General features: G+C 36.5%; 1 protein-coding gene across 1 annotated transcript; it reads left to right on the top strand.

Moving 5' to 3' along the window:
• Positions 1-375: 375 nt before the first annotated feature.
• Positions 376-27,782, top strand: dok2 (docking protein 2). Its single transcript, XM_073867680.1, has 6 exons — positions 376-534; positions 5,567-5,698; positions 6,197-6,364; positions 12,684-12,789; positions 23,044-23,222; positions 25,095-27,782. The coding sequence occupies exons 1-6, from the start codon at positions 475-477 to the stop codon at positions 26,097-26,099; spliced, it is 1,650 nt and encodes a 549-aa protein (XP_073723781.1). The 5' UTR covers positions 376-474; the 3' UTR covers positions 26,100-27,782.

Raw genomic sequence — 27,782 nt, 5'->3', positions numbered from 1 at the left:
TAAACCTTAGATCTTTAAATAGCTATAATGTGACAAATATAAATCAGTGAGGGTCATGCATCTATATACAATTACCAGTTATTAACAACAACAACAACTAACTATTAACGTCGTTTGTAACATGCATCATGAAAGAAATCCTCATCTGACCCTAAAAACATTTACTTTATTAAGCAAGCATACATTGGTGGACTTTAAATGAGTTTGTGATGTTTCAAACTTGCAACATAGTATTTGGGTACATTTATGATCTTGGGTAATAATTGCGGTTTTAGGCACATTGCATTAACACACATTCACACAAGATGCCTCTTGCAGAGTTCTGCAACAGAAGTGTAAACTTTAGGGCTATACAGGAAGTAGATAGAGCGGAACTTGAAGAGTTTTTGTTTTCGTCACAAGCACCTTCAGCAGAAGTATGATACACTAGATGTAACGGTCTCTTGGGAGTCGATTCGGTGAAATATACGTAAAATGGAAGGGGACATCAGAAAGCGAGGTATCCTGTACTTACAGCAACAGAGGTTTGGAAAGGTAGGGCATGTTAAGTACGCAAGAGATGATGTTAACTCTCGTGTGGTGCTCATAGTTGTGTTACTCAGGCGATGTTTGCGGGTCTAGTGGACCTACAGCATTATTTGTTTTTTTTAAATCAATGCAACCAAACAAATGTATGTAATATTCTTTACAAATGTTTACTTTAACCTTGTTACAAAGCCAGTAGACAGAATTTACGCTTAATATTTGTAATTTACCTCTGTTAGATCATAATTATAAATTGAAGTGCTATTCGTTTTGTTATAAAAGGAGAAAAATCTATTCTGATTCAGATATAAGAGGAAAACATGTTTATGTTAAAGAACCAATTATGTTTATTGTTTAAGAATGGGTTATAGTAACACAGAATAGAAAAATCCCAGCATGCAATAGCCTTCATCATACCATCTAGGTACCCAAAATAGTCCAGCTATGAGTGACCCACTTCTAGCCAAAATAAAAATGTCATTTTGTCAAAATCATTTGTAAGATGTATGATATTCTATTATGTAAGCAAAGTCAGCAGTGATTACAAGTTGTTTCATTTCATTTATTTATTTTACGTCTATTAAATTTTCATTGACAGCCCAAATTCTTTCTTGTTTTAGTTGAGATGTCTTTGCTGTGTCTGCCAGCTATTAGACGTCTTTTAAACGCAAAATTGCTTGCTGGGGTATGGCAGTGCTATAAGCAGAGGGTCAAAATCAATTGGCCTCACTATAGGACGTAGACACTCCATTACATAAATGACTATAAAATAATGAAATCCATAAATAATGCAAACGACTGGAATGTATTTTGGATGTGTGAATAAAAACTTTCGTTTTTGGTTTATATGGTGTCACAATGTTGTGCTACTTGGTAAAATTGCAGCACAAATCATATTGCAGACGAGCTTGGTCTTACTGTTAATATTAAAACATTACTTTCAAAAACATATTTTTGTACGTTATAAATAGATGCTGAAGCGTACAATGCAGGGCTCCATACTAACTTTTTTCACTAGGAGCACAGTGGCACCCAACTGAAAATATTAGGGGCGCAACATGGAAATTTAGGGGCACATACCGTAAATCAACATGCTAACCAAATATTCACATTTCTACTAAGTAATACACTGTATTACTAATAAATATTATGTTAGATGCAGAAAGTACAATGTGTTGTTTTAAATTCAGTGTCACATCACAAAACAAAGTCAAAATTACTGGTCGCACATGTGCGACTGGATGTAAAATTCAGTGGCACACTCTCAAATTTTGGTGGCAGTCTGGAGCCATGCAATGTAGACGTATTTGCTACATTTAAAGTTTTTAAAGTTACAAAACGTAAAATATTTACAGATCTTTCATACTATAAAATTTTTAATAATGTTACCACTTAAACCCTTTTTATACCAAAACATAACAATATAGCATTTAAAAGATATTAAGACGTTAATACAATCCTTCTCAAAACAGTTTATTAAAATCATGTACTGTAAGAAATAAAAAGCATAACAGATAGACAAGGCTAATCACAATAATATATTTATTGCAAAGCTGTACCAAAAGTAGTTAAAATGAAGATGTGCTGCAGCCACGGTCCTCTCTGGAGTATATGAAGTACAGACGAGTACTAAAGTTATTAATCCACGATAACATTAATCCGGCTTCTCTCTGTAAAGGCGCGCATTTCAAATTTTAAACGTACATCGACTGAAAGACAGCAATGTTGCAAATCTGTGAAGTAGTACGCAGGAGCCAATCAGCGTTTGATATCACTGCCGTAAAGCAATGTGTCGAAAAGCTTCTTGAGGTGCAATATTTGAATTCATACGTTGTAATGTTTACGGCCACTGATGAGAACTGGAATCAAGAATGCTGGATGAAGGGCTGATTTTGGATCGTTCCTCACAATCTTATGAATTATTAAGATGTGGATTACAACGAATGAATAAAATGAACAGCAGCGGTAGGTGACTTCTTTTTCGAGGGTGCACGATGCGAAGCTCATCATGTGTGTGGCTCGTCATTTCAAAATATGTGTTTGGCGCGTCATGTAAACTTATGTGCATCATGTGTGATGTCAAAATACAAGCCTGCTGCAGATGCGTTTAAAGGGTTTATGATAAAAGAGACATTTGCGGTTGCCAGATGCTCACTTAATCTCATGTGTACATGTACACAGTTTACTGTTAAGGGAGTGTCTTGCGTGTATTTTGTGAATGTGAGCGTCTCTTTAATCATAAACCCTTTTATCGCGTGTGGAGCAGGCTCGTATTTTGTCAAGAGGCATGATGCACATGATTCACATGATGCAACAAACACATATTTTGACATGATGAGCAACACACATGATGACACTCCGAACACTCCGACACTCCGATGACACACGGCCGCCACTGAAAATTAACATCTTCTGCAAATGTATTGTGTTTTGGTGTAATTACGGTGTAAATGCCTTTTGTGTGTCATGGGAAAGGAAGTAAATGTTGCAAAATGGTTAAATGATTACAGAAATGTAATAATTTTTTCTAGTTTTGTTTAATATTATGTAATTCTCTGAAAGTCATGAACATTAGAGTAAACTGTTTTAAATAAATGATTCAGAAAATTAATTAATTAATATGACAAAGAAAAGCCAATGCCAGCTATTTTAATAATTATGAATAGAAAAACATACAAATCTGTATGTATATAAAGCTGTTAAACTGTAAATAATTAACGTATTAGTCCTGTCAACACAACCACACATACATTCTCAAGATAACACGTTGTGCAGACACATAGATAGAATAAATAAATAAAAAAAGTCAAAAACAACAACAACAATGTACTCTTGATGTTGACCAGTACTGTGAGGCAGGCATACTGGGAAAAATATTGGATTGGTTATTGGCCCTATTTGCAGTTGCAAAATCAATGACTGATATGGATTGTGAAATGAGCCATTACGGTGTCCTTGTCTGTGTAGGGGTGTAAAGTGTGTGTTTGTGTGCCTTGTTTTATTGCAGTTCACTCACGAATAATATTAAGAAAATAAATATGTCATCGAAAGATGACTTCTGCATTATAAACTGGTGTGGAGCTTGTTAAGCCCGGCCTATAAATTTCAATTAGCAGCTTTCACTTTGCTTAATTTGAGCCACATGTTATTTGGCAAATACTGTATTCCTATAGCAATTACAATACGAGAGATTTATGCATCATTTAAAGTTTGCTGGCAGTGTCGTGAAAAACTTTCTGAACTACGAACGCGATCCGGTTATGTTCAGATTCTCATCTAAAACCATTTTGGCTTCATTTTGATTAATGCCACTGATAATATTGTTGGTCCCGCCATATGGGATTGCAGTAGAAAATTGGCCCATTGGCATAATTTAGAGGACTTATGCACTACCGGAGTCCATTAAAATGAGCAATAGGATCAAGACTGTCTCTTTACAAACCACAAAATGTGTGCTTCATCTGTAATACAGTAGATCATGTAGTGTTTAAAGGCATGAATTTTACTTTAAATTTATTTTATTTTAAATTATACCTAATGCTCGTACCACAGAAGCACTCCACCGTAAACAAAACCCTTCTTATTGTGCTATTCTTACATCTGACAAAAACTCACACCTTAAATACCACATCAATTGATGCTATTCTAATCCAACCAGTTTATTTGCACACAAGACATTTTAACAAATGTTAAAGGTCTAATTATTATAATAAATAATCAATATGGGTTGTATTGATCATGCACAAGTTTGGACAAAGGATATCAGAAATCCAAATCTTTTTCAAAATGTTTATTGGTGTATTAGTATATTTTTATGTTTGTAAACATTGCAACGTCTCCGGGTGGGCGGGGCTTAGCAGGAAGCAAAAAAATAGCCGCGGACGTTGACAAGCGTTAAGCTAGCACGTTTTAGGAAGGATTTATTAAGCATGGAAGATTCGGAACTGTCCGAATATGTACAGTCACTGATTCTGCGGGACCGTGACAGCTATTTTTGTAAATTAACTCTGGCAATTTTAATCAGGTTTTGGATATTTCCTAGACAACATATGAATTAGCATTACTTTCGGGTGGTTTGGGGAATTTTGTGAAGGCTTTGTCTTATGTAACCTATCGCTGGGCTAACTATGATTAGCAATGTGGATTATTTCAAGAGACCATTGAAAGGATGGCACACACATCGATCGCTGTATGTTTGGTATTTAAGCTAACGTAACGTTATACAATAGCGCTGAGGTTGGCGACCTTTCACCTATAAAACAGAAACTTGCTGATTTGTACTAGATAAAACCAACACAACAGTGCATAATGCATAGATTATTTTACCTGATATGAAGTGTGCACTGCAAACACGAACATTATTTATGATCGTCTCCGTCCAGTCTGACCGCCGTATGTATTGGATTCAACCACAATTTGTCGTCTTGATTTCTGTGAAGGAATGTCTGCCGGTATCCGTTAAAAGTTTAATTTTGAACCAAAAGTGCTGTTCCTTCTATTCTGGCAGCCAAAAACGATGACATTTTAAAGGCAAAACATCAAACTTTTAGCGCGCCTGCTATTAATTCCTACTTATGTTTTGCCTCCAGCTAGAGTGGTGACGTCACAGTGACGTAGGGGATTAAATGGGTCTATATTTGTACAGTATGTGAAAATGTAAAAATGACACCCAGAGTATTTTTGCAACTGACCACTTCCTACAAAAAAAGACAAGCTAACCATTTGACCAACAACACTGACATTATAAAACTAAACTCTGCTGTGTCACTGTAAAAAAGTTAAAACAACTTGGTTTTGCAAGTCAATTCAACTTTCTATTTTAAGTTTTGTCTTGGGAGAAGTTCACAAATTAAGTTAGCAAATGAAAAACGTGTTTTTATTAGATAAGTAACATAAAAATACATGTTGACTTGATGTCATTTTTTACAGTGCAGTGCATTAACAAACTTTAAAAAATTTAAAAAATCGTTTTCCTCTCAACCTTTGTAACACTACATCAAACCTTTTCCATTCATTTATGTTTTTTTTCTCTCTGTTTCAGAAATGGCGAAAGGTCTGGTCCGTGTTGTACAGAGAAAGCTCCTGCTCCATCTCTCGTCTCGAGTTTTTTGAGGTTAAAGATGGAAGTGGGAACACGCTGGAAAAAGCCAACCGCAAACAAGAAAACAAAAAGGTGCTAGCGTAAGAAATAAGATCTAGCATGATGAAATCTTTTGATCTGTCACTGAAATCCAACTCAACGGGGGGTCGGATGCAAATGAAAGGCTTATGTGTGGGCACACGGGCACAGATAATTCACACGAAGTGTTATTTAATTTCTTCCCATTACAGCTAGTATGGAAAAGACATCCAAAAAAGAAATATACAAAAGGACAATTTTAGAAATTAATGCATGCGTATCAGCTAAAAAACATGTTTAAATGTCAGCTCACCCACCCAAATGACAAATCTGGATCATCTCAAAGAATGTTTTAAAAGAACAGTAAGGTTCCGGTATGGTTTTTAAAACCGGGTAACCTCATTAAAATATTGGAGTGTTTTTTATATAGTAAAACTAAGTTTGGAGGGTGCTCAAAAAAAGTTTAAATTAAAGCATCTGTTGACCACTTCTTGAGAAATGATCAAAACAAAACATCCGTGAAACAAATTCTTGGGTTTAATGTTTTTGCAGGTAATAAAGTTGAACGACTGTATTCGAGTATCAGAAGCTGAAGGTGAAGGATGTCCACGGGACTGTGGATCGTTTTTGGTGGAGACGACTGAAAAGACGTTTGTTTTTGCCGTCGAGAACGCTGAACTGGAGGATTGGATGCAGAAGCTATGTGAAATCGCCTTTCCGGTAATTGATACCTTAAGCTGAGTGACTGTCAGATACCTATTTCTGCTTTTAGTCTTACTACACAGATCACCAGGCAATGACGTTCCTGTTAAAAATAGTGCATGTTTGTTGAGCTCGTTCTCACACGATATATTTTTGGCACCACTAGCATAGCCCCACGTGAAAAAATACTGTAGTATACTTTAGTATTTACTATAGTAAACTGTAGTAAATTATAGTATTTACAACACATACCATAGTATTATTAACTATAGTAAACTGATAAACTAAGTACCATAGTATACTTAAGTTCTTACTACAGTAAACTATAGTGTGTTGTAGTATACTATAGGTAGGATATTATAGTATTTACTAGAGAAATTGTACATATCCTATAGTAAGTTTACCATAAATTGCTATAGTATTTTAATACAGTTTACTTTATTATGAAATGGGTAAAATACTATAGTATTTGCTAGAGTAATTTTACTTCATTTCCTATAGTTAGTTTACTATAAATTACTACAGTATTTTAATACAGTTTACTGTAGTATCTTTATTGTAGAATAGTTCAAAACACTATAGTATTTACTAGAGTAATTTTACTTCATTTCCTATAGATTACCATAAATTACTATAGTACTTTTAATACAGTTTACTGTAGTACATTTCCTATAGTATGGTTCAAAAACACTATACTGTAGTATTTACCAGAGTAATTTTATATATAATCATTTTACTATAATATACTATTTTTTCATTTGGGGTTAGCCAAACATAAACAATCGTAAAGCTATTTTATATGAAATTTTTTTCCAATACGTTCAAGGTACTTTACTCTGTAAAATAAATAATGACAGTATATCCTCGGTTTCACAAGCAAGGTTGGTCCTAGACTAAAACACAAGACCCAAGGGGGCGGTTTCCCAGACAGGGTTTAAGCCTAGTCCCAGACTAACTTAAATGTTAGTGTTGTCTTGACCGAAAACAACTTGCTCTGACATATCTTAAAATATATCAGTGCGAGTGTTGTGTCTGAAGATGCACACCAGAAATAGTTTATTTATAAATTATGCTTTTTAAAATGACTTAAATTTAACTAAGGACTAGTCCTGGCTTAAGCTAATCCCTGTCCGGGAAACTGCCCCAAGTTGTCTTAACTGAAAATAACTTGCACAGACAGATCTTTAAGGTCCTGCTCTCTGAAGCTTTGATTGTGTTTACAGTGCGCAATATAACATGTGTTCATATTTCACGTGTAAAAACATTGAATTTTTAGCACAATTTATTTATCTCTATAGCGCTGCTTTCATTGTCTTTCTTGTTCTATGAAGTCCCTCCTTCAGAGATACGCATCGAGTTTTGATTGTGTAGTTTGTTTAATGTGTTGTGATTCGACAGCAGCTTAGCTTAGCAGAGCCGTTTGAGCTTAGCTGGCGACTGACTTATTCCTGAGGGCGGAGTTTAGTCAAAAACTCTTTTATTGACATCATTCAATCGGGAAGTAGAGGGCTGTAATCCAAACCGGCCGTTCGCTGTAGGCTTTGAAAGGGGAATTCTATTAAAGAAAATATATCACCTGGCAGTGAACTTTGAGCTTTGTCATTTTACAGGTATTATTTATGCTCTAACAGCAACATTACACACTAACTAAAGTTTGAAAAATGGCATAAGGAAGAACGTGACCTTTAAAATATGCCAGTGTCATTGATTTGGCTCAAGATAGTATACACATCAGTAACGTCTTTTCTAAAGCATGTTTATAAAAGATGCATACGCATTTTAATTTAGCTTGTCTGTGAAACAGCCCTATTTGTGTTTGTCAATGTTCTGCTTAATAATAATCTGGAAAAAAATGTGTTAAAATGACCTTGCACCTTGTAAGCTGAATCCATGAGCTCATTTTTGTGGTTACTGAAACATTTGAATATCCTGTTAAAATATTTTTACTTAGCTCATGTGAACTTTCCTCTCATGATATGCACCCTCATGATATGCACCCTAAATTTTACTATAATTATAGGCCACAAATATTTCCTTTTTTATTATGTTGGCCTAACAGCTCACCAGACACTTCATTCCAACAGTCTAAAGTTTCGAAAGTGTCAAAGTTTCACGCAATCATGGCACCGTTGGGTTTGCAGTCTTGTTGCATGGCAGTGTGATGATGAGTATGATGTTATTTTACTTCTGCCCTCTGCTAGAACTGTAAAGACCGCCTGTCAGCCGCATACATTTTTTTGTAAAGTAAAGGATTCAAATGACTGTGACTTTCCAGGGTTTTTTGTCACATCAGCAGTTGTAAATGTCCTTTGAGGCTGATCAGAAACCTGCACGTATTTGTACTTCGATGCTCTGACTGTGGAGCTTTTTTAGCTGACATGAACACAGAGTAAAACGTATATTTCTTGTAGTCTCATCAATTTGCATAATAACATGACTCAAAATTGGGCAATATGTTCGCCAAAGTCCAATTTTGCATGTATACGATACGCCAGTCCTTCCTCTTCACTTTGGTGGAGAGCAGGTGCGTACAAATAGCACGGATCTTTTCGTGACATTTTATGTATTGGTTTATATTTTTTACGATTGTAGTATTGGATTGGGGTTTCATGCGTATCATATGCACACAAAATTGGGGGCATGCACTGCACGATTTTGAAAAGTTGTGTTATTTACATGCAAAAATCGACGAGACTGGGTAGCTATTTACAATGAATTTCATCAAAAAAATATTATGTATATACGTAGAGAATCATGTGGGGATGTTTAAATCTGATTAATCTAACGTCATTTTGCAATGTGTTTGTAATAATTTAAAGGAAAACACCACCGTTTTTAAATATTTTACTAGTTCTTACATCAACTTAGACAAATAAATACATACCTATCTTTTTTCAACTTGTACACTTTTAATCTTTGTACAGCGTCTCGTGAATATGTTAGCATTTAGCCTAGCCCCATTCATTCCTATGGCTCCAAACAGGGACGAATTTAGAAGCCAACAAACACTTCCATGTTTTCCCTATTTAAAGTCTGTTATGAGTAGTTACACGAGGAAGTATGGTGGCACAAAATAAAACTTTTGTTTGGAGCCATAGGAATGAATGGGGCTAGGCTAAATGCTAACACATTCACGAAGCGCTGTACAAAGATTAAAATGCATGCATTGAAAAAGATAGGTATGTATTAATTAATCTAAGTTGAGGTAAAAACATAGTAAAATATTGCAAAACGGTGGTGTTTTCCTTTAAATAAAGAAAGTAAAGAATTAAAGGAATAGTCCATTTTCTTAATCAGGTTATCAGGATGTACTGAAGAAAAATCCAGATAATTTACTCACCACCATGTCATCCAAAATGTTGATGTCTTTCTTTGTTCAGTCGAGAAGAAATTATGTTTTTTAAGGAAAACCTTGCAGGATTTTTCTCATTTTAATGGACTTTAATGGACACCAACACTTAACACTTAACTCAACACGTAACAGTTTTTTTCAACGGAGTTCCAAAGGACTATAAACGATCCCAAACGAGTCACAAGGGTCTTATCTAGCGAAACGATTGTCATTTTTGACAAGAAAAAAAAAATGCACTTTTAAACCACAATTTTTCGTCTAGGTCCAGTCCAGCGCGACCTAACGTAAATGCGTAGTGACGTAGGGAGGTCACGTGTTACATATATAAAACGCACATTTGCGGACCATTTTAAACAATAAACTGACACAAAGACATTAATTAGTATCATTCAACATTCAACAACGTCGGACCGGTCCTCTTTCAACACACTTGTAAACACTGGGGCGGAGTTTTGCGTTCGTCTTCTGTGACCTCTTGACGTCATGACGTATTGCGTTGGGTCACGTTGACGCTTTCAGGACCGGAGGAATATGAGAAGTTGTAGTTTAAAAGTGCATATTTTTTATTTTTCTTGTCAAAAATGAACAATCATTTCGCTAAATAAGACCCTTCTGCCTCGTTTGGGATCGTTTATAGTCCTTTGACACTCAGTTGAAAAAAAAACTGTTACATGTTGAGTTAAGTGTTAAGTGTTGTTGTCCATTAAAGTCAATTAAAATGAGAAAAATCCTGCAATGTTTTCCTCAAAAAACATAATTTCTTCTGGACTGAACAAAGAAAGACATCAACATTTTGGATGACATGGTGGTGAGTAAATTATCTGGATTTTTCTTTTAAGAAAATGGACTAATCCTTTAACACAACATAAATGGATGCTAGTGATGGAATTAAAATTTCATCTGACAGTCCTCGGTCCTACTCAGCTCTTGCCATGAGTTAAAGTAAATGCATTGTGACATTGCATGAGATAGAAGTATGCTATGCTAGTGACTAGATTGTTTTTGTATGGTAGGGGGTGATCTGCAGTGCTGGTTTACCCCTGCGGGCAAAGGAAAATGAACATGAAAATGAAATTTATGTGACAACAGAACATTCCCGTGTAAGAAATACAGACTTCTTTTAGAGTGTGGACTTTTTTTAACCTGCCGTTGAACATGTGTTTTCATTCGGTTGTGCACTGAGAAGATGACAGCGAGTGGCAACCAGCGAGTAAAGTTAGCCAGGTGCATTTCCAGATACAGGATTTTTTTCTCTGCATTTTCACCATGATGAAATAAACATTGAAGATATTTCGGTTTAAGTCGGTAAGCCTAGGAGATAAAACCTGGACATGTAGACATTTTACACTGTGTGAAACTGAGAACGTCCTAGATAAATCGTAATATCTGGTCACTTTTAGTAAAAGGGACCTGCACCCAAATCGACTGACTGCTATGACTTACATTTGTTTTACCTATAAACTGGTCCATGTCTGTTTTAGTATTGCAAGTTGGTTCCTTGCAAGATTTCAACTCTTAAGTCTATATGATGTTGTACTCACTTGATGTGGCTTTTAATGTCAGTTAATAAAATGTTTTATCACCTGTTTTTCATCTGCCTTGCGAAAATTATGCATCCATAATAGCACACATTTACGGTCCATTTTTATCCAAAGCGACTTACAGTGCATTTAAAGCTTTACATGTTATTTCATTAGGATATTCAGGGGCTGTCCACACGGAGACGCGAATCACTGTATACGCATAAATTTGTTATCGTATTGGCGTTTCATCCACACGGATCCGGCGATTTCAGAGAGTGAAACCGCTATTTTTTGAAACCTGGTCCTAAAGTGGATAAATCTGAAACCGACACCCTTGCGGTTTCGTCTGTACAGCCAATCCGTATATTTTGTGAAGCGAAAACGTCATCACATCACGTGTCGGAAGCGTCACACGTAACAGCAACAACAATAACAGCGTACTATGTGATTGTGTTCATGCTACAGAAGCAACTAAAGCCTACTAGCTTTATTACAGCAAACTCTATTGCTTCTATGCAATTGTGGTGACCAACAAGCGATCATCGACAGCACCATACGTTGGTTATGCGCATGCTCAAAGTCTTCTTCTCCGTGTATAGTGTATATCTGTAGCAGATTTACAGCGCCCCATACTGGTCCGGCATATATACTACACCGCTTTCAGTCAGTTTCAGTGGTTTCGTGTTTACGGATTATTTTTTTAGAGCAAGGAAAAAAAATGATCGGATAGGGAATGCACCGGCTTCGTGTGGATATAGCCTCAGTGTATTCCCTGGGAAACAAACCCACAACCTTTGCATTACTGATGCAATGTTTAAAGGAAAACACCACCGTTTTTTAATATTTTACTATGTTCTTACCTCAACTTAGACAAATTAATACATCCCTATCTTTTTTCAATGCATGCACTTAATCTTTGCACAGCGCATCGTGAATGTGTTAGCATTTAGCCTTGCCCCATTTATTCCTTAGGATCCAAACAGGGATTATTTAGAAGCCACCATACATGAGTAGTTACACGAGTAAATATGGTGGCACAAAATAAACCGTGATGACTTTTTAACCTTTAAATAGGGAAAACATGGAAGTGTTTTGTGGCTTCTAAATTCATCCCTGTTTGGATCCTAAGGAATGAATGGAGCTAGGCTAAAGACTAACACATTCACAACGCGCTGTACAAAGATTAAGTGCACGTATTGAAAAGAGATAGATATGTATTAAGTTGTCTAAGTTGAGGTAAGAACATAGTAAAATATTTAGAAAACGGTGTTGTTTTCCTTTAACACCACATCTTATCAACAATCCGATTTCATGTAACCTTAATGTTAACTCAGGCAGAGCTCTTGCTAGGTTCTGTGTTCAGATCTTATATAGGTTCATTTGAAGAAAACCTAAATGTGAGCGTGTTTCAGATGTAATTTGTGTGTATAATAATCTGCATTGTGTTTATATGTTGCTGCAGATGAGCTGGACAGAAAGGGGAGCGGTGAGAGGAAACAGTATACACGCTGAATCTGATGAAGTCACGATGTCCGACAACACCCTTTACTGCACCAGAGAAACCTCTAAGTTTGTTTGTGTGTGTATGTGTACAAAAACAACGAGACGACACATAGCTCACAAATTAAATGTGCAGAATTTGTTGGGTTAGTTTGTATGTATAAATGATCGGATAAAGTACATTAAAGCGGTCACAAAGACCTCTCAATGTACCCGTTTCTGTAGGAACACATATATACGGAAAGTCAAGACTATAGTTGCTTGACACTTAATACCACATAGTGCTTTTAATGCTTATCAGTGTTGTTAACATAGACTAAAACTTCTTCATTTTGCTACTACGTAGTGGAAACTTGTGGCCCGTCATTGCGTTCTTGTGGTGGAAAAAATATCACACGAGTGTCCGCCTTGTGAGAAGATTGACCACCTATCTGCATAATGCGCAATATCCTGTTGTTCTTAAGGATAGTTTTAGCAACCACTTTGACCTCCTTAACATCCATCTCTTCCTTTCACAAAACATGCTTGTCAATACCTGTGAGAATGCCTCTTTTCACATTAAGTGTGGGATGAATCGGCTAAATGCTTTGAGACAAATTACCTAAACAGGTCATTTCACAGTATTTCAGTCCAAAAACCTGCATGTGAGTCACTAACCTCTTAATGCATTTTTAAAGGCACTATCTGCACTGCTATAGACAGTTTTATCGGATGCACCCGTGTTGTCATGGTCACACGCCTGCGCCGAAGTTAACTTCCGGTCTGTGTTTGTTTATTGGTTTGGATAGTGGCTAAACTGACATCACCCAAACTATTCTTGTTTGATTATTGTGCTTGCTTTGTGCTGTAAAAAATAGTTTGTGCTGCTTTTTTTTTTTTTTTTTTAGATATTTAAAGAACATTTATAGGTCGTACTGAGGTCACGTAGCCCCCCACATGCTTTAAATTCACCCAAAATAAACGTTTGTGCTTCGTCTGTGCTGTTAAATGTTCATTTGTGCTTCGGTTTTTATAATATTTGACACTGAGTTAAGGCGATGATGTCACTCAGCCCTCCCACATGCTTTAAGTTTACCCAAACTATTCTTGTTTATTTGTGCTCCGATTGTGCTGGTTTGTGCAATAATTTTTTTTTTTTGCTGCTTTGGGTTTTTTGATCAGTTCAGCTTTGCTTTATCCGGATTTATCTGACCTTTTACATGAAAGCGTGTTTATTCAGCTTATTGTATTTGTAACATGTACACGGTTTGTCATTTTCAGAGTGTCATGTTGACTGTATAATTAATGTCAATTGATTTGTTTATTATGGATCATTTATGGTTCTGTATGAAATAAATAAAAAAATGTTTAGGTAAATAATATTCACACAATTTTTAGCTACGTCTAAGAAACATTTTTGTAACAGTGGTGCCTCGTGACTGCTCTTCGGCGCAAATTCAAAATATGTGTTCGAAGTGTCATGTGTGTTGCTCGTGTTTTCAAGATATGTGTTTGTTGCGTCATGTGAATCATGTGCATCGGGTGTTTTGTCAAAATAAGTGCCTGCTGCCCACGCATCAAAACTGTTCATGATAAAAGAGACGCTCACATTCACAAAATACACGCAAGACACTAACTTAACAGTTAACTCTGATTATGATTATGCGAGTATCTGGCAAATGCGAGCGTCTCTTTTATCATAAAGCCTTTAGACGTGTCTGCAGCAGGCACTTATTTTGACAAGACATGTGATGCACATAGGTTCACTCATATTTTGAAATTACGAACCACACACATGATGGGCTACATACACGTTGTGACGAACTTCGCATCGTGCGTCCTCGAAAAAAGAAGTCATCGACCACCACTGATTAGTAATAATCATATACACTTTTCGTATTGTTAATTTCAATAATTGGAGTATTTCACAAAAACAGATTGGAAAAGAAGTCAGGTGTTATTATTTTTTTTTTTTTTGCTTTACAAGTGTAAAGATTTAAACAGTAAGACTTTAACCGTTTCTGAAGACTTAGAAATACTATGCATCTGATTTCTGAATCTTTAAATCATTTTCTTATAAGAAAGCTGTTAAATAGAGGCACAATCATGACGAAAAGTGGGCATGCATAAGCAGAATTTTTAATCGCACAAACCTGCACGAATTACAGTGCCTATCTTTTTAAGGGTGAATTTAGCATATGAAGCCTAGTGACGTTATCGCCTATAATTCAATTTCTAATATTTTAAAATTGTAAGAGCAGCACAAACAAAAATTTAACAGGCACAAACGAAGCACAAACAAGCGAGAATAGTTTGGGTGAACTTGAAGCATGTGGGAGGGCTGTGACGTCATCATGCTTAATTTAATGTCAAATATTATAAAAACCGAAGCAGCACAAACAAAATTTTAGTGACACAAACGAAGCACAAACGTTTATGCTATTTTGGGTGAATTTGGAGCATGTGGGGGGCTACGTGACCTCAGTACTGACCTATAAATGTTCTTTTAATATCTAAAAAAACTAAGCAGCACAAACGAAAATTTTAACGGCACAAACGGAGCACAAACGATTGAGCATATTTTGCCGACGTTTTGCGTTGGGTGGGGGGCCAACTTCACGCAACACCAGTACAGTCAAAGTTTAGTCCTCATTTAGAGTAGACCCTTCTAACACTGTTGTATACATAAAAGCCAAGAAAAATACATACTTTACAGGAATTACATACGAAGAGTTTCGTTGCAAAACAAGATTAATCCATTTTTTAACATTTTTGTCAAAACATTATAACGTTTATTATTATGTTATCATGTTATTATTTTGTTTTATGGTGCTACTTAGCTGTATTTTTTAAGTTATGAAGGTGTAAATCAAAACAAACCAACTGCAGTTGAATTGATATTAATTGGAATGCACAACCAAAAAAATTGATTTCTGAAAAAAAAAACGGAGTTATCTCGTTTTGCAACGAAACTCTTCATATATATATATATATATATCTGATATATTATATGATGTTTCTTAGGTGCTCTATAGGGCATTTGAATACAACCCTATGATTATGTTACTATATATACACACATTCAGAAATAGCATTTAAAGCGATCTCATTACACTAATTAACTCATTTCTATCTGCAAAAAGATTGAGCCATATGTCTGCGTCACCTCTAACATTCTGTTTTTCCCTCTTTCCTCTCTGGAGTGTGTCAAGATACGGAGATTTCACATTTAGACAGTTTACCAAATCCATCTGTTTCAATTTAAATATCAGAAGGCCTTGTACTGTCAAGCCACAGCAAATGTAACGAGGGAGAATATAAATCTAGATCTGTATTTATATGTAAACATTTCGAAATGTTAATGGTTGACTTCAGGCTTCTACAGTTTCACAACAACCACTGAAGACATTTTAAATCACTGAAACAAACTCGATTAAAAGTATCTGAAACCTCATGCCATATAGCATCTGCAGTATATAAACCAGGCTCTAATTATAGTAAACTACCAATGAGAATGTAGTCCACGGTTTCACTATGATAATTTATTGCTAACCCCATAACCTTCAGTGTAGTAAAATATATATAATGCATTAAAGTTATTTATTATACAAATTTTATGGGTTACTCATGGCTGGACCATATTGGTTTTACAGTTATACCTAGACGGTGAAATAACATCTCGATTGCTTGCTGGGTAACTTCCTGCTAGCAAATCTGACTATAGATATGACTGCTATCTCATCTCATCTGATATAGTAACTGTACCAGTGGCGGCCGGCGATGCGAAGCTCGACACAACATTTATGTAGCCCGTCATGTGTGTGGTTCGTCATTTCAAAATATGTGTTCGGCACGTCATGTGAATCATGTGTGTCATGCGTCTTGTCAAAATAAGTGCCTGCTACAGACGCGTCTAAAGCGTTTATGATAAAAGTGACGCTCGCGTTTGCCAGAAACTCTCTTAACAATCTTATGTGTATTCAGTGTTTACTGATAAGTGAGTGTCTTGCGAGTATTTTGTAAACGTGAGCATCTCTTTTATCACGCGTGTGCAGCAGACACTTATTTTGAAAAGATGCATGATGCACATGGTTCACATGACCCGCCGAACACATATTTTGGAATAACGAGCAACACACATGACACTCCGAAACATATTTTGAAGTTACCCCCGCCACTGAACTGTACATATCTCGGCTACTGTTGTTTCTAAAGGTTTATGAAAACCGCTTACAGAGGTTAAAATTATTACAAGTTGTTAAAATTATCCCCATTTACATGGATGCATTAAAACAACTAACATTGCTGTATTGTGCATGCCGGGTCAGTAGTTGGCAATGTTACATGATGTCTGAATACTTAACATGCATGCACCTGACGTCACTGTTTTCACAATTTTGTGTTTTTGTAGTATTATTTTGAAAAAAAACTTGCACTTTAAAATCCATTTTCAGAGTGTTAACTCGTAAATAAACAGCCAAAACGAATAAAAGGTTTTCTGCTTACAATGATACTGTGTAAATGGCCCCTCAGTCAACATGTCTCTGAATCTGATAAAAGGATCATAACGTAAACATTCAGGGCCTTCGAGGTTTCATGTGCCGGACACCACCTCGCATTGTCCAGATGATGATATACAGGTCAAACAAATGGCACTACACATCATCATAATACCACAAACCAGTGGGCATCTATTGACTGTGTACATCTTAATCTGATGAGGCAATTGCTTTACAGAGTTTGCTCATCTGACTCATTATCTAAAAGAGAACAACATCCAGTAGATGTTTTTGAAATTCATGATTTAGACCGAAGATGTTTGTGCACAGTCAGTGGTGTAGTGGTGCCTGAAGAAGTGGGTATACTCTAAATTTTGCCCCCAATTTTCTTAAAGCGTCCCAGCAATAGATGAATAGATATGCCAAACCTGAATAAACTGCATAAAATTAATGATAAAAAATAAATTTGTGATGTGCCATCAGTTGTGGTCTTGACCGGTCTTGAAATAAAAATTTGAGTCCTCTTTGTCTGAGACCGAGACGAGACAGAGTAAAAAAGCGGTTCCAAGACGAGACCAAGACCTTTAAAAAGTGGTCTTGAGACCGCAAAAGAGGTGTAGATATTTCAGGAAATGGGCCTACTGGCTCACAGACAATAGGAATAGACAAGTACACTTTTTTTAGTCTGTTCACACATTAAAATTAGACAATTATCTCACCTTGCACACAGTCTGGTCTAGTAGTTTCTCTTGAAAATTATCTTTTGAAACAGCTGATTTGCAACAGATAGTGTAGGCCAGAGTATGCCAACATTATATACTTAGGGGGACATTTTGCAAATATTACAGGTAGGCCTAATACATTAATAAAATATATATTAATACTATATTCTAAAACATATGAGGGAAGCATGGTCTTTTAAGAGATTAGTTCATAGTTATTAGTTATAGTTCTAACAAACTTTAATATACTGTATACTTTTGCACTGTAAGTCACTTTGGATAAAAGCCTCAATATTTTCATAAAATATAAAAATAACAGTATTTATTCTGTATTTAAATATATTTTACAACATATGACATTCTTAACCCCATGCAGGGTTTCTAAATTGATGCTTATAAAGGGACTGTAAGTAGGATTTTAAGTGTTTTATTAATCAAAGTCAATGTCTTTATTCATAAATATGTCCTTGTTGGTGTCAAATGACCTCTGCCAGTGATCTGACTTTTCTTTGTAAGCTTAGAATTTCTTCTCTTTACTTACATTGAACGGGTAAGTCCAAGGAGGCATCCATATCGTTCCGCCGTATTGATAAACTATAATAGCAGAGAGGGACAAAAAGCACTAACCTACCAACGCGTTTCCACAATATGTTTTCATTCAGAACACTTCAACTAGCTGCAACAGACAAGGAGATCAGCGATTACATAACAGCTATCGTAGTTGCAACACGCATTTGGAAAGGGGAGGCGCTAGAGAGCACTATTCGTTTGAATGCAAAATACAATTCCACCACTAGATGGGGGTATATCCTACTTATTGCCCCTTTAAGTTAAGGAACCTAATGTCAAGTACTGTATGACATAACAAATAACATCATATTTCAAAGGAATCCGGTGCCTTGGTTCTCCTTATGCCATAAGTAACTTATTTTACTGAGTGTTTTAGGGTATATTTGCGTTTATTCACATAATGCGATTGGATTGACTACAAGAGAAGTTGAATTACGGCGTATACCGGCGTATACCCGCACTAAATCACTGTTTAGAAGTGGGTATATGCAAATCCGACTGAAAAAGAAGTGGGTATACGAATGTCCTGGCTCTTCCAAGCTTTATAACGGTAAAAAACAGGGCCCATAACTTTCAAGCAATCCACACGACTCTAGGGGATTATTAAAGGTCCCGTTCTTTCTGTGTTTCTGAAGCTTTGATTGTGTTTACAGTGCACAATATAACATGTGTTCATGTTTCACGTGTAAAAACCCACTGTATTTTTCACACAATTTACTTATCTGTACAGCGCTGTTTTCACTGTCATAAAAACGGGCTGATGTCTTCCTTGTGTTTATGAAGTCCCTCCTTTAGAAATACATAACGAGTTCTGATTGTGTAATGTGTTATGATTCGACAGCAACTTAGCTTAGCAGAGCCGTTTGAGCCAAAGCTGGCAACTGACGTATTCAACCTGATTTCCGTGAAATAGTCACGCATTGTTTTTCTCAGTTTTTCGTGGCATTGTCACGTATTTTCACCATTTTACGTGCCCATGCCACGCATTTCTTTTCCGTGTCAGTTTCACGTATTGGTTACTCAACAGTTTTTCCTATTTTTAAACAATTGTCGCTTCGGCTTGCGTAGTGACGTAGTGCCATAGTGATGTAGTGCCATAGTGACGTAGTGTCATAGTGACATAGTGATGAACGGCAGTTACAAATAAGTACTATATAAGACAAGAGGATATTGAGTTATCCATATCTGTAGCTAAAACTACTCACAACGTACAGTTCTTGTGAGAGTCTCACACATCGTATGCTACGCATAATGCACATTGGCCGCTACTGGAAGCTAGTTATTATAGTTTATACGTTTTAAATATGGATATTTTTCTCACAAAATCACATCGATTACCTTCAGAAGGCTTTATTTACTCCCTGGAGCCGTGTGGATTATTTCTGTGAAAGATGGATGCACTTTTTTAAGTTTGGACCCTGTTTTCAACCGTTATAATGCTTGAAAAATCCAGGGTGTTTTCTAAAATAATGTGTTTGTTTGAAAATTGATGGACATATATATCTCGGATGGCTTGAGGGTGAGTAAATCATGGGGCAATTTTTATTTTTCACTGAACTATCACTTTAAGAGCTGCTTTCTGTGTATTGTGTAAATAGCATTAGCATGGCTATACATTAATATTATTATTATTATACATTTTCACTGGGGGTATCTGACCTTTGGTCTATATATGTATTTAAACAAACTATTTAGTCCAAATGCACCCTTATGATTTGAAAAGAGAAAAAACTTCTTACAACTTCAACACAGCACGCACCTGGATGGGAGAACGAGAGGAAGAGAGTGAGAGAATGTTATGCAAATGAGGTCATGTGGAAAATAATGTGGTGTAAAAAAAGAGGGGGGGCAAATCAAAACCACAAAACAGTTGCTGTGAATTTGGGGTGCTGACAATGCGATCCGAATCAAGACTCAAAACGCATCCAGTTCTTGCTCTGTAACATTAGATTGTACTGTAAATGCAGAATCGCATGGTGACTCTTGTTACATTTCACACTAGTCTATCTATATTGTGGCTTTTGCGTTGAGTTGCAGGAAGGAACTGTGTCATTCTTTCATTCGTGGAGTGTTTGCTTCTGTTTTAACAGCTGCAAACAGAAGCAAGCATTATCTTTGCGAAGGCACACTTCCTCTTAGAGAAGCTTGACTGCGGCGGGAGTAGCCACTTGTTTTAAACGGAAAAGATACCTCCAAACCACTTGGTCCTCTATTTATTTGTCTGTCTCGTTTTTTTCTTTGTAGTATGTTATTGAACTTTAACAGATTTGTGGTACTGTAGTGGCATAAAGTGGTATGTGTAGACTTGCACTTAATCAAACAGCGACGACCGTCCTAGGATGCTGGCACAAATAAGTGAAGAAATGAGTGGCCCTTAAATGTACATATATTATTTTGTTTTTAATAACACTGTATTCATACAGTTTAGGTGTATTTATATAGTTATATTCAATTCGATTCAAACTTATTTATGTTGCACTTTTCACAATTGTTCACTGTAAAAGTGGCTTTGCATGAATCAGAAACAAAACATTTTAGAATACAAATTATAATGGAGTACATGCACTGTAAAAAAAAAGATTTGTTGACTCAACCTAATAAAGTAAGCCACCTGGTCGCCCTAAAACCCAGAGTCAACACGATCCAAAACAAAAGCAAGCACAAGGAGACACACTTGTATTGAACCAACAATCTATTTCCTAATAGAATATTGTAATAAGTAATAGTAATGTGAAGTTGTGAAATCTTTAAGAATGTAATTGGACGAAGGCATTATTAGATTCATGTGCAAATATAGGCCTTAAGTTAAGCTAATGTCAGCAATCTCATAGTAAGCAAGAAAACAGTGCGACAGTGGTCAATATGTTGAACCTTTGTAAGAAAACCAAGCTTAGCTGGAAGGTCTGGTTTCCATCTGACACGTGCAGCTGCAATCCATATAGCTTTTGTGGATAAAATCAAGTTAAAGAAAGTTGTATAAAAATTATAAAAGTTGCAAAACTTTTTAATTATTTTAAATTAACATTTTTATTTTAGAAGCTTTTATTTTATTTTGGTTTGTTTTTAAAATTGTTTTATATGAAACATCCACAATTGCTATACAGTTGGGCAAAGCTTAATTTGGGCAAAGCAGAACCCGCAGTGTTAAAGTCTTATGAGGTTATTGGAGTGCAGTGACTGTTTTTAACATCCAAGAAAATGATTTGAATTTGATCAGTCAGTGTATAAAAACACAACACTAAGGCTGCGTCCGAAACCGCATACTGTATAGTAGGTACGGAATGAGATGAAGTACCTACTTACCGTTAAAACAGTAGGTAGTGTATAGTATGAATCCTGGTAGTATGAATGAGATTCGGACGTACTACATTCGCCTTGTTGCTACATCACTTGACATATGTCGTTATTACGTCATGTCATTCAGCCTATGCGTCGTCTTCTTCGTTGGTTAACTCCTCTCCCGGTGCATCATGGGATAGTGAAGTGTCCATCGTATGCACACTGCAAAAACTAACCGGAAGTAGTAGGTCATCCGCGTACTTTTCGCATACTGTTTTTCGAATACTATTCGGACATACTACTCGCCTCGCCTACTGCTTTTCGCGTACATAGTATGGAAGTAGGCATTTCGCAGCATATCTCATGGCGATTAGTATGTTTTTTACAAGGTGGACATATTTCATATGACCACATTCATACATTTTTTATGATCTGCCTTGACCCCTGTGACGTTGCGATTAGGGGTGGGTTTCGTTATTGTTTTTGTTTTTTATATAATCTCAATTAACTTCGTACAACCTCATACACTGTAAAAAATCTTTGCTGCCTCACATTTTTTGTGGAATCAACTCAGATTTGCAAGTCATGTTGACTTAATATTATTTATCTTGACAAGAGATGAGTTGCTACAATTTATAAAAGTTAAAGTTGACTTTTTTCTCTCATTTGTAGTTATTACAACTCATCTCTAGTCAAGATAAACAATAGTGAGTTATTCTTATGAGATCACGAAGGAAAATGTGCATAACAAACCCTTGAACGTAAAAACCTACAGAGTTCTGTAGTTCAGCACTTATGAATGGGGTCTTTACCTTTCCACACGGAGAACTAATGAGATGTTTTTTTTGCTCAGAAGTGTTTGTGCAAATGTGTACACTTTAGGGAAGTACCAGTGTGCACAACTTAATTAAAAATGAAATCTGATGCGAGTCATTCTACATATGTGAGAATGTAACCTCTGATACAATCCATCTGCTCTGTTGAAAAAGCTGGTTAAAAACAATATGCTCATTCTTAGAGTAAAAACAACATTTTACAATTATTATTGCTAGCAAATTGTTTTAACCACTGATATGCAATTCATAATACAATATATAAAATAACATCTATACCACAAGAGGACTCATAAGCTCACATGTGTGCAGAATACACTGTTCTTTTATCATTTGTGAACATTTTGGACCAATTGTTAAGCTGAGTAATGTAGTCGTCTGTTTGTTTATTTAAACCAAATTGTAAATGTAATGCTTTTGCTCTGTGTTGCCTTCAGCTACAGGTATGATAGACTTCAAGGTGTCAGTGAGGCGCACAGAGGCTTCTGAGAGATGTGGCCTGAAAGGATCGCTGTTGTTACGGACTGATTTTGATAGCCTCCTTCTGAAAGACCCTAAAACGGGAGAGGTTTTGTATTCCTGGCCTTACAGATTCCTCCGCAGGTTCGGACGTGACAAGGTATGGCTTATGATCTCTAGCCAATGATTTTATTCCTCTAATGTACAGTTTATTGCTGATAGCAAAATGAAAAAAAAAGCTTTTGTGTTGTTTTGTGACCTCTAGCAGAGAAAATGATATATAGGGCCTTTAAATATACACCGCAAAATCCCCAGTGTTAAAATTAACACTGCTCTGTGTCTGTATGGGTCCACTCTACAGAGTGTTAACAGTAACATTGTAACTTTCACCTTTCTATCACTATCTCTAAACTAGTCATCCATGTTAAAAAAAAATAACCAGCAAGTTGCAATTTTAACCTTTAATCAATATCACATTTTTAACAAACCACAATTATGGTGATCAGTGTTTGCTTTAGTTGGCTGTTTGAACTATGTTTTAAAATGCATCTGTTGTTCCAAAGAAAACTAAGAGGCTGTTTACACTTGGCATTAACATGCGTTTTCGTTGATTGGATCACAAGTGGACGACGTTAATGCCAGGTGTAAATGGTGTTCAAAACGTTTTGAGCTCTTCCACTTTCGACCACTTTCAACCACATTCAGGTTTAGTCGAAGACCCTTTCGATCGGATTGCTTTTGTAGTGTAAACAGACATGTGGTTGAATGTGTTCGAACAGCCACACGGACCGCCTTCTGTCCGCCCATTTATCTGAGGTACTGAGCACAATGTTTTATGTCTTTTCTGACTTCTGGCACGAACACACAGTGAACAGCGCTATTTATAGCCTTTCATTGATAAAACTAAAGTGGCTGATCTCCGCAGTTTCATTTTGCAAGCTTGTGAAAGAACTTATTTCATCAATTGCGCTGAAAATTCAGAGAAAGCTGAACATATACATGTACAAAACACTGTGCAGCATTTTAACTTACTACACAAGCAGCATACTCCGACATAATATTGGTTCACATCCATATAAACTGATCATTATTCCTGCTCGCGTTTAAAAGACAGCGGAGAGACTTGCCCACCGTCTCGACAGACCACCCCCTCACAGTATTTAGGACAGAAGTGGTCGAAAGTGGACAAAAGAGACGGATTTAAATACCAGGTGTAAACGTAATGTGTCTCTCTCATCCAGTTGTGATCCGATTGACGAAAACACATCTTAATACCAAGTGTAAACAGCCCTTAAGATCTAATGGGATCAGATGACTTAATCATTGCGAGTTTATCTAAATAAGAGTGTGTTGTGTTAATAAAGTGTAAATATTATGTGATAGTACAGTGTTAGATGCAGCAGTGTTATGGCGTATATCTACTTATGAATAATAAAAAAACTCAAAGAAACTTATACCACTCAATCTCTGACATCATGTAGCAGTGTATGGGACTTAACAATTGTGGCAGTCAACAGAAGTAAGCTTCATGGATGCTGGGTATCAACATAGTACTAAACTCATCCATGACTCCCAGCATGCATTGCAGTTGATCGGATAATCTGAATTAGTTTGATGATTGTCACCATTGCTGAGGTTTGTGGGATTAGTGATAATTTTATCACAGTGCATTAGTAAAACAGAACATTTATAACAGTCATAAAAAGATCAACAACTTCATATAGACATATGTTATTTCAGCTTGACACCTGTCATAAAAAGCAACCGACCAGAAACTAACTTTGAACATTATCTTTCTTTATTAGTGCACATGTGTTTTTATAAAAACACGTAGAAGTAGTTACAAAAATGTACATTTAAATTCAATGGCCCAGCTAAAGCAAACTTTGATCACCACAATGATTGTTTGTTGAAATGTCTATCTTTTTTAACGTTAATAGAGGGAGCAAAAGTGTTATAGATTGAATGCATTTAACATTGACAAATCATTTTTTTATTTAACACACTTTTATCATTTCTCACCAACAAACAGGCAACATTCTCTTTCGAGGCTGGCCGAAGATGCGACTCTGGGGAGGGCAACTTTGAGTTTGACACAAAGCAGGGAAACGTTATTTTCCAGTCTGTCGAGGCTGCCATCAATGTACAAAGATCCAGTTTACCTCAAAAGCAGGTATCGCTTGGGGAGCGAGAGCCTGCGCAGGGGGTTCCCAGCTCGAAACCTCCAGTGGACGACTCTAGCGTCTACAGCATGGTGTCTGAACATCCAATCAGGGAGGGGCCCAAACAACAACCGAACCCTCAGCCCTCCAGACTCGAAACCCCGACTGAGAAGCTACTGACTGGGGTCAAGAGTCTGAACCTGGACGCCAGACCTCCACCACGTAAAAGCCAGGTCAAGAACTTCAGAAGTTGTCCATTGGCCAACACTGAAGATGCGACCTACTCCCGTGCTATGGCACCAGCACCAGCTCCGGATCGAGGGGGAAGTCCGGGGGAGAAGAGAGAACTAAAGGACAGACGTTCCACCTGCTCCAACCCTGAGGAATCCGACTACTCTTTGCCCTTTGACTCGATTGCTAAGAATGTCATGGTAGATATTTTGGCCACATCTAACCCACCGCCCACTTTAGTTGAGCCCAGTTGTGAAAATAATAATAAAAGTGCTGTAGAAAGCCCAGAACCTCTGTATGACAGTATAGATGAGAGTGCCATTAGAAATCGTTTCTCAAATAGAGGAAAATCACAAACGACCCCTTACAAAAGAGTGGAGCACATCTACGATGAACCCGAGGGTTGTGCCGTGCCCCCAGCCATACTTCCTTCACTCTATGATGAACCAGAGGAGGTCAAAGGTCATGCCTGGAAGATGCTAGGTACAGTAATGGATCCAAGTGGTCATGAGTACCCCTACAATGCTTCTGCGGATGATTACGCGGTTCCTAAACCTCCCAGGAGAGCTTTACTGCCAGAGCAGAAGGACAGTCACGAAGAGGACAACTCACCATATGACAATATCATGGTAAAAAATAATTAAGGACTGTTTCTGTACATGAAATGATATATATGAGGGTGTGAGTGAATGCATGAAATATTTAATAGTTAATTAGTAGAATGGACAATACTGCTTCACTGTTCTTTAACATCTGTGACCTAAATCTGGATTGAAAATCATATAAGAACATGAAGAATTCACTAAACAGTTGTGTCGACTGATTTCCACATGCATTATTTCAGTCCAAAAAACTTTGTCTTATTCTCCAAACATTTGCAATTCAAACTATGCCAACTGTATTTAAATTAAGTAAAAAAGTCATTTTTGAACTATGTTTATGTAGATTATATTTTATTATCATTATTATATGGCTCATTATACAGTACATTTTGTCTTCAGCACTGTTTGCCTTTAAGGGCACCTCGACTATGAAGCCTTGTATGATTTAATAATGTGTATATCTAGTACTAAAATCCATAGAAACACATTAAATATTGCATTACTTGAAAAAAATAAGTTGTGAAGGCCGCCATTATGTTTCGCACATAAAGCATTCTGGGTTGATGATGTGTAATGGTTGTCGTGAAATATTACTATACTAAATACTATGGTATCTACTGTAGTTTATCAAGCGGTTATGTTGTACTCCCCACTGCTACTTACCTCGCCTTTTATTTTGATCATCTTTCATTTGTATTGTTCATCATTTATATTCTGAACAGAACCCTGCTAAAAAAAAAACAATAGAAACCATCACAGAAATTTTATTGGATGTAATGGTTTAAATGGGAATTTTATTGGTTGTAATGGAAACTATAATGGTCTCTGTGGGTCTCTACTGGTATGTGTTAAGTTGTCTTGGTGGGACCATTAAATCCTACTGAAATATGTCCCAAAAAACACTACCAAAGGATTTTTGACGTCATGCGTTGTGATGTGGGCATAATGGCGGCCTCCGATAGAAAATATTTTTTTAAAACTATGACATTTGTATTGTTTATGTAATTTCACATATCATAAACCCCATACATGTGTTTATAGTCGGGCACCTTTTGAACAGTGGATTATTATTGGCTGCTGAAAAATGCAGTGTGCATTTTTTATTGCTCATGGCAGCAGTTATATAAAATAATGTATGTGAATCAATGATAGTGAAGTGCATTAAAACCAGAAAAATATTCAGACGCACATAATTTGTATGGTATCTTTAGTGAATAGGTCACTGTGTGTGGGCACACTTCATTCTTAGTAAATTTTCCCACGTGTCCAAATGGCAACTGAGTGTATCTACTATGACCTTTACTATCTACAAAGTCAAAGTTGATTTTATCAGGTTGTAAACTGAATGGTAATTTGTATTCAGTTGAAAACAGGCCTTACTTTCCATTCTTGTATTTTATTTGTCCTCATTTAAAAAATATGGTGAAGGGAGATCACACATGTAATTAAAGTCCTGCCGATCTCTCGCACAATGGATGATGGCCGTCACTTAATCCTCTGCTTGCTAATTGTGAAGAATGGAGATCCGCAGAGTGCCGTGGTCTTATCCAGGGCAAACTCTGACTTTTCCCTTACAGGCTTCCTATTTTGAGGAACACATGAATAATAATAACTTGACTTGCAGAGTTAAACTGGGGCACTGTTAGGATGCTGCCGGGCTTCCTGCCTGCCACGGTTCATGAATCCCACACAGTCTTAAGTCTGAAAAAACTCTACAGTTCTCAA

Source organism: Misgurnus anguillicaudatus, chromosome 5, assembly GCF_027580225.2.
Source record: "Misgurnus anguillicaudatus chromosome 5, ASM2758022v2, whole genome shotgun sequence".
Classification (NCBI taxonomy): domain Eukaryota; kingdom Metazoa; phylum Chordata; class Actinopteri; order Cypriniformes; family Cobitidae; genus Misgurnus; species Misgurnus anguillicaudatus.
This window is presented reverse-complemented; position numbering and strand designations above follow the sequence as displayed.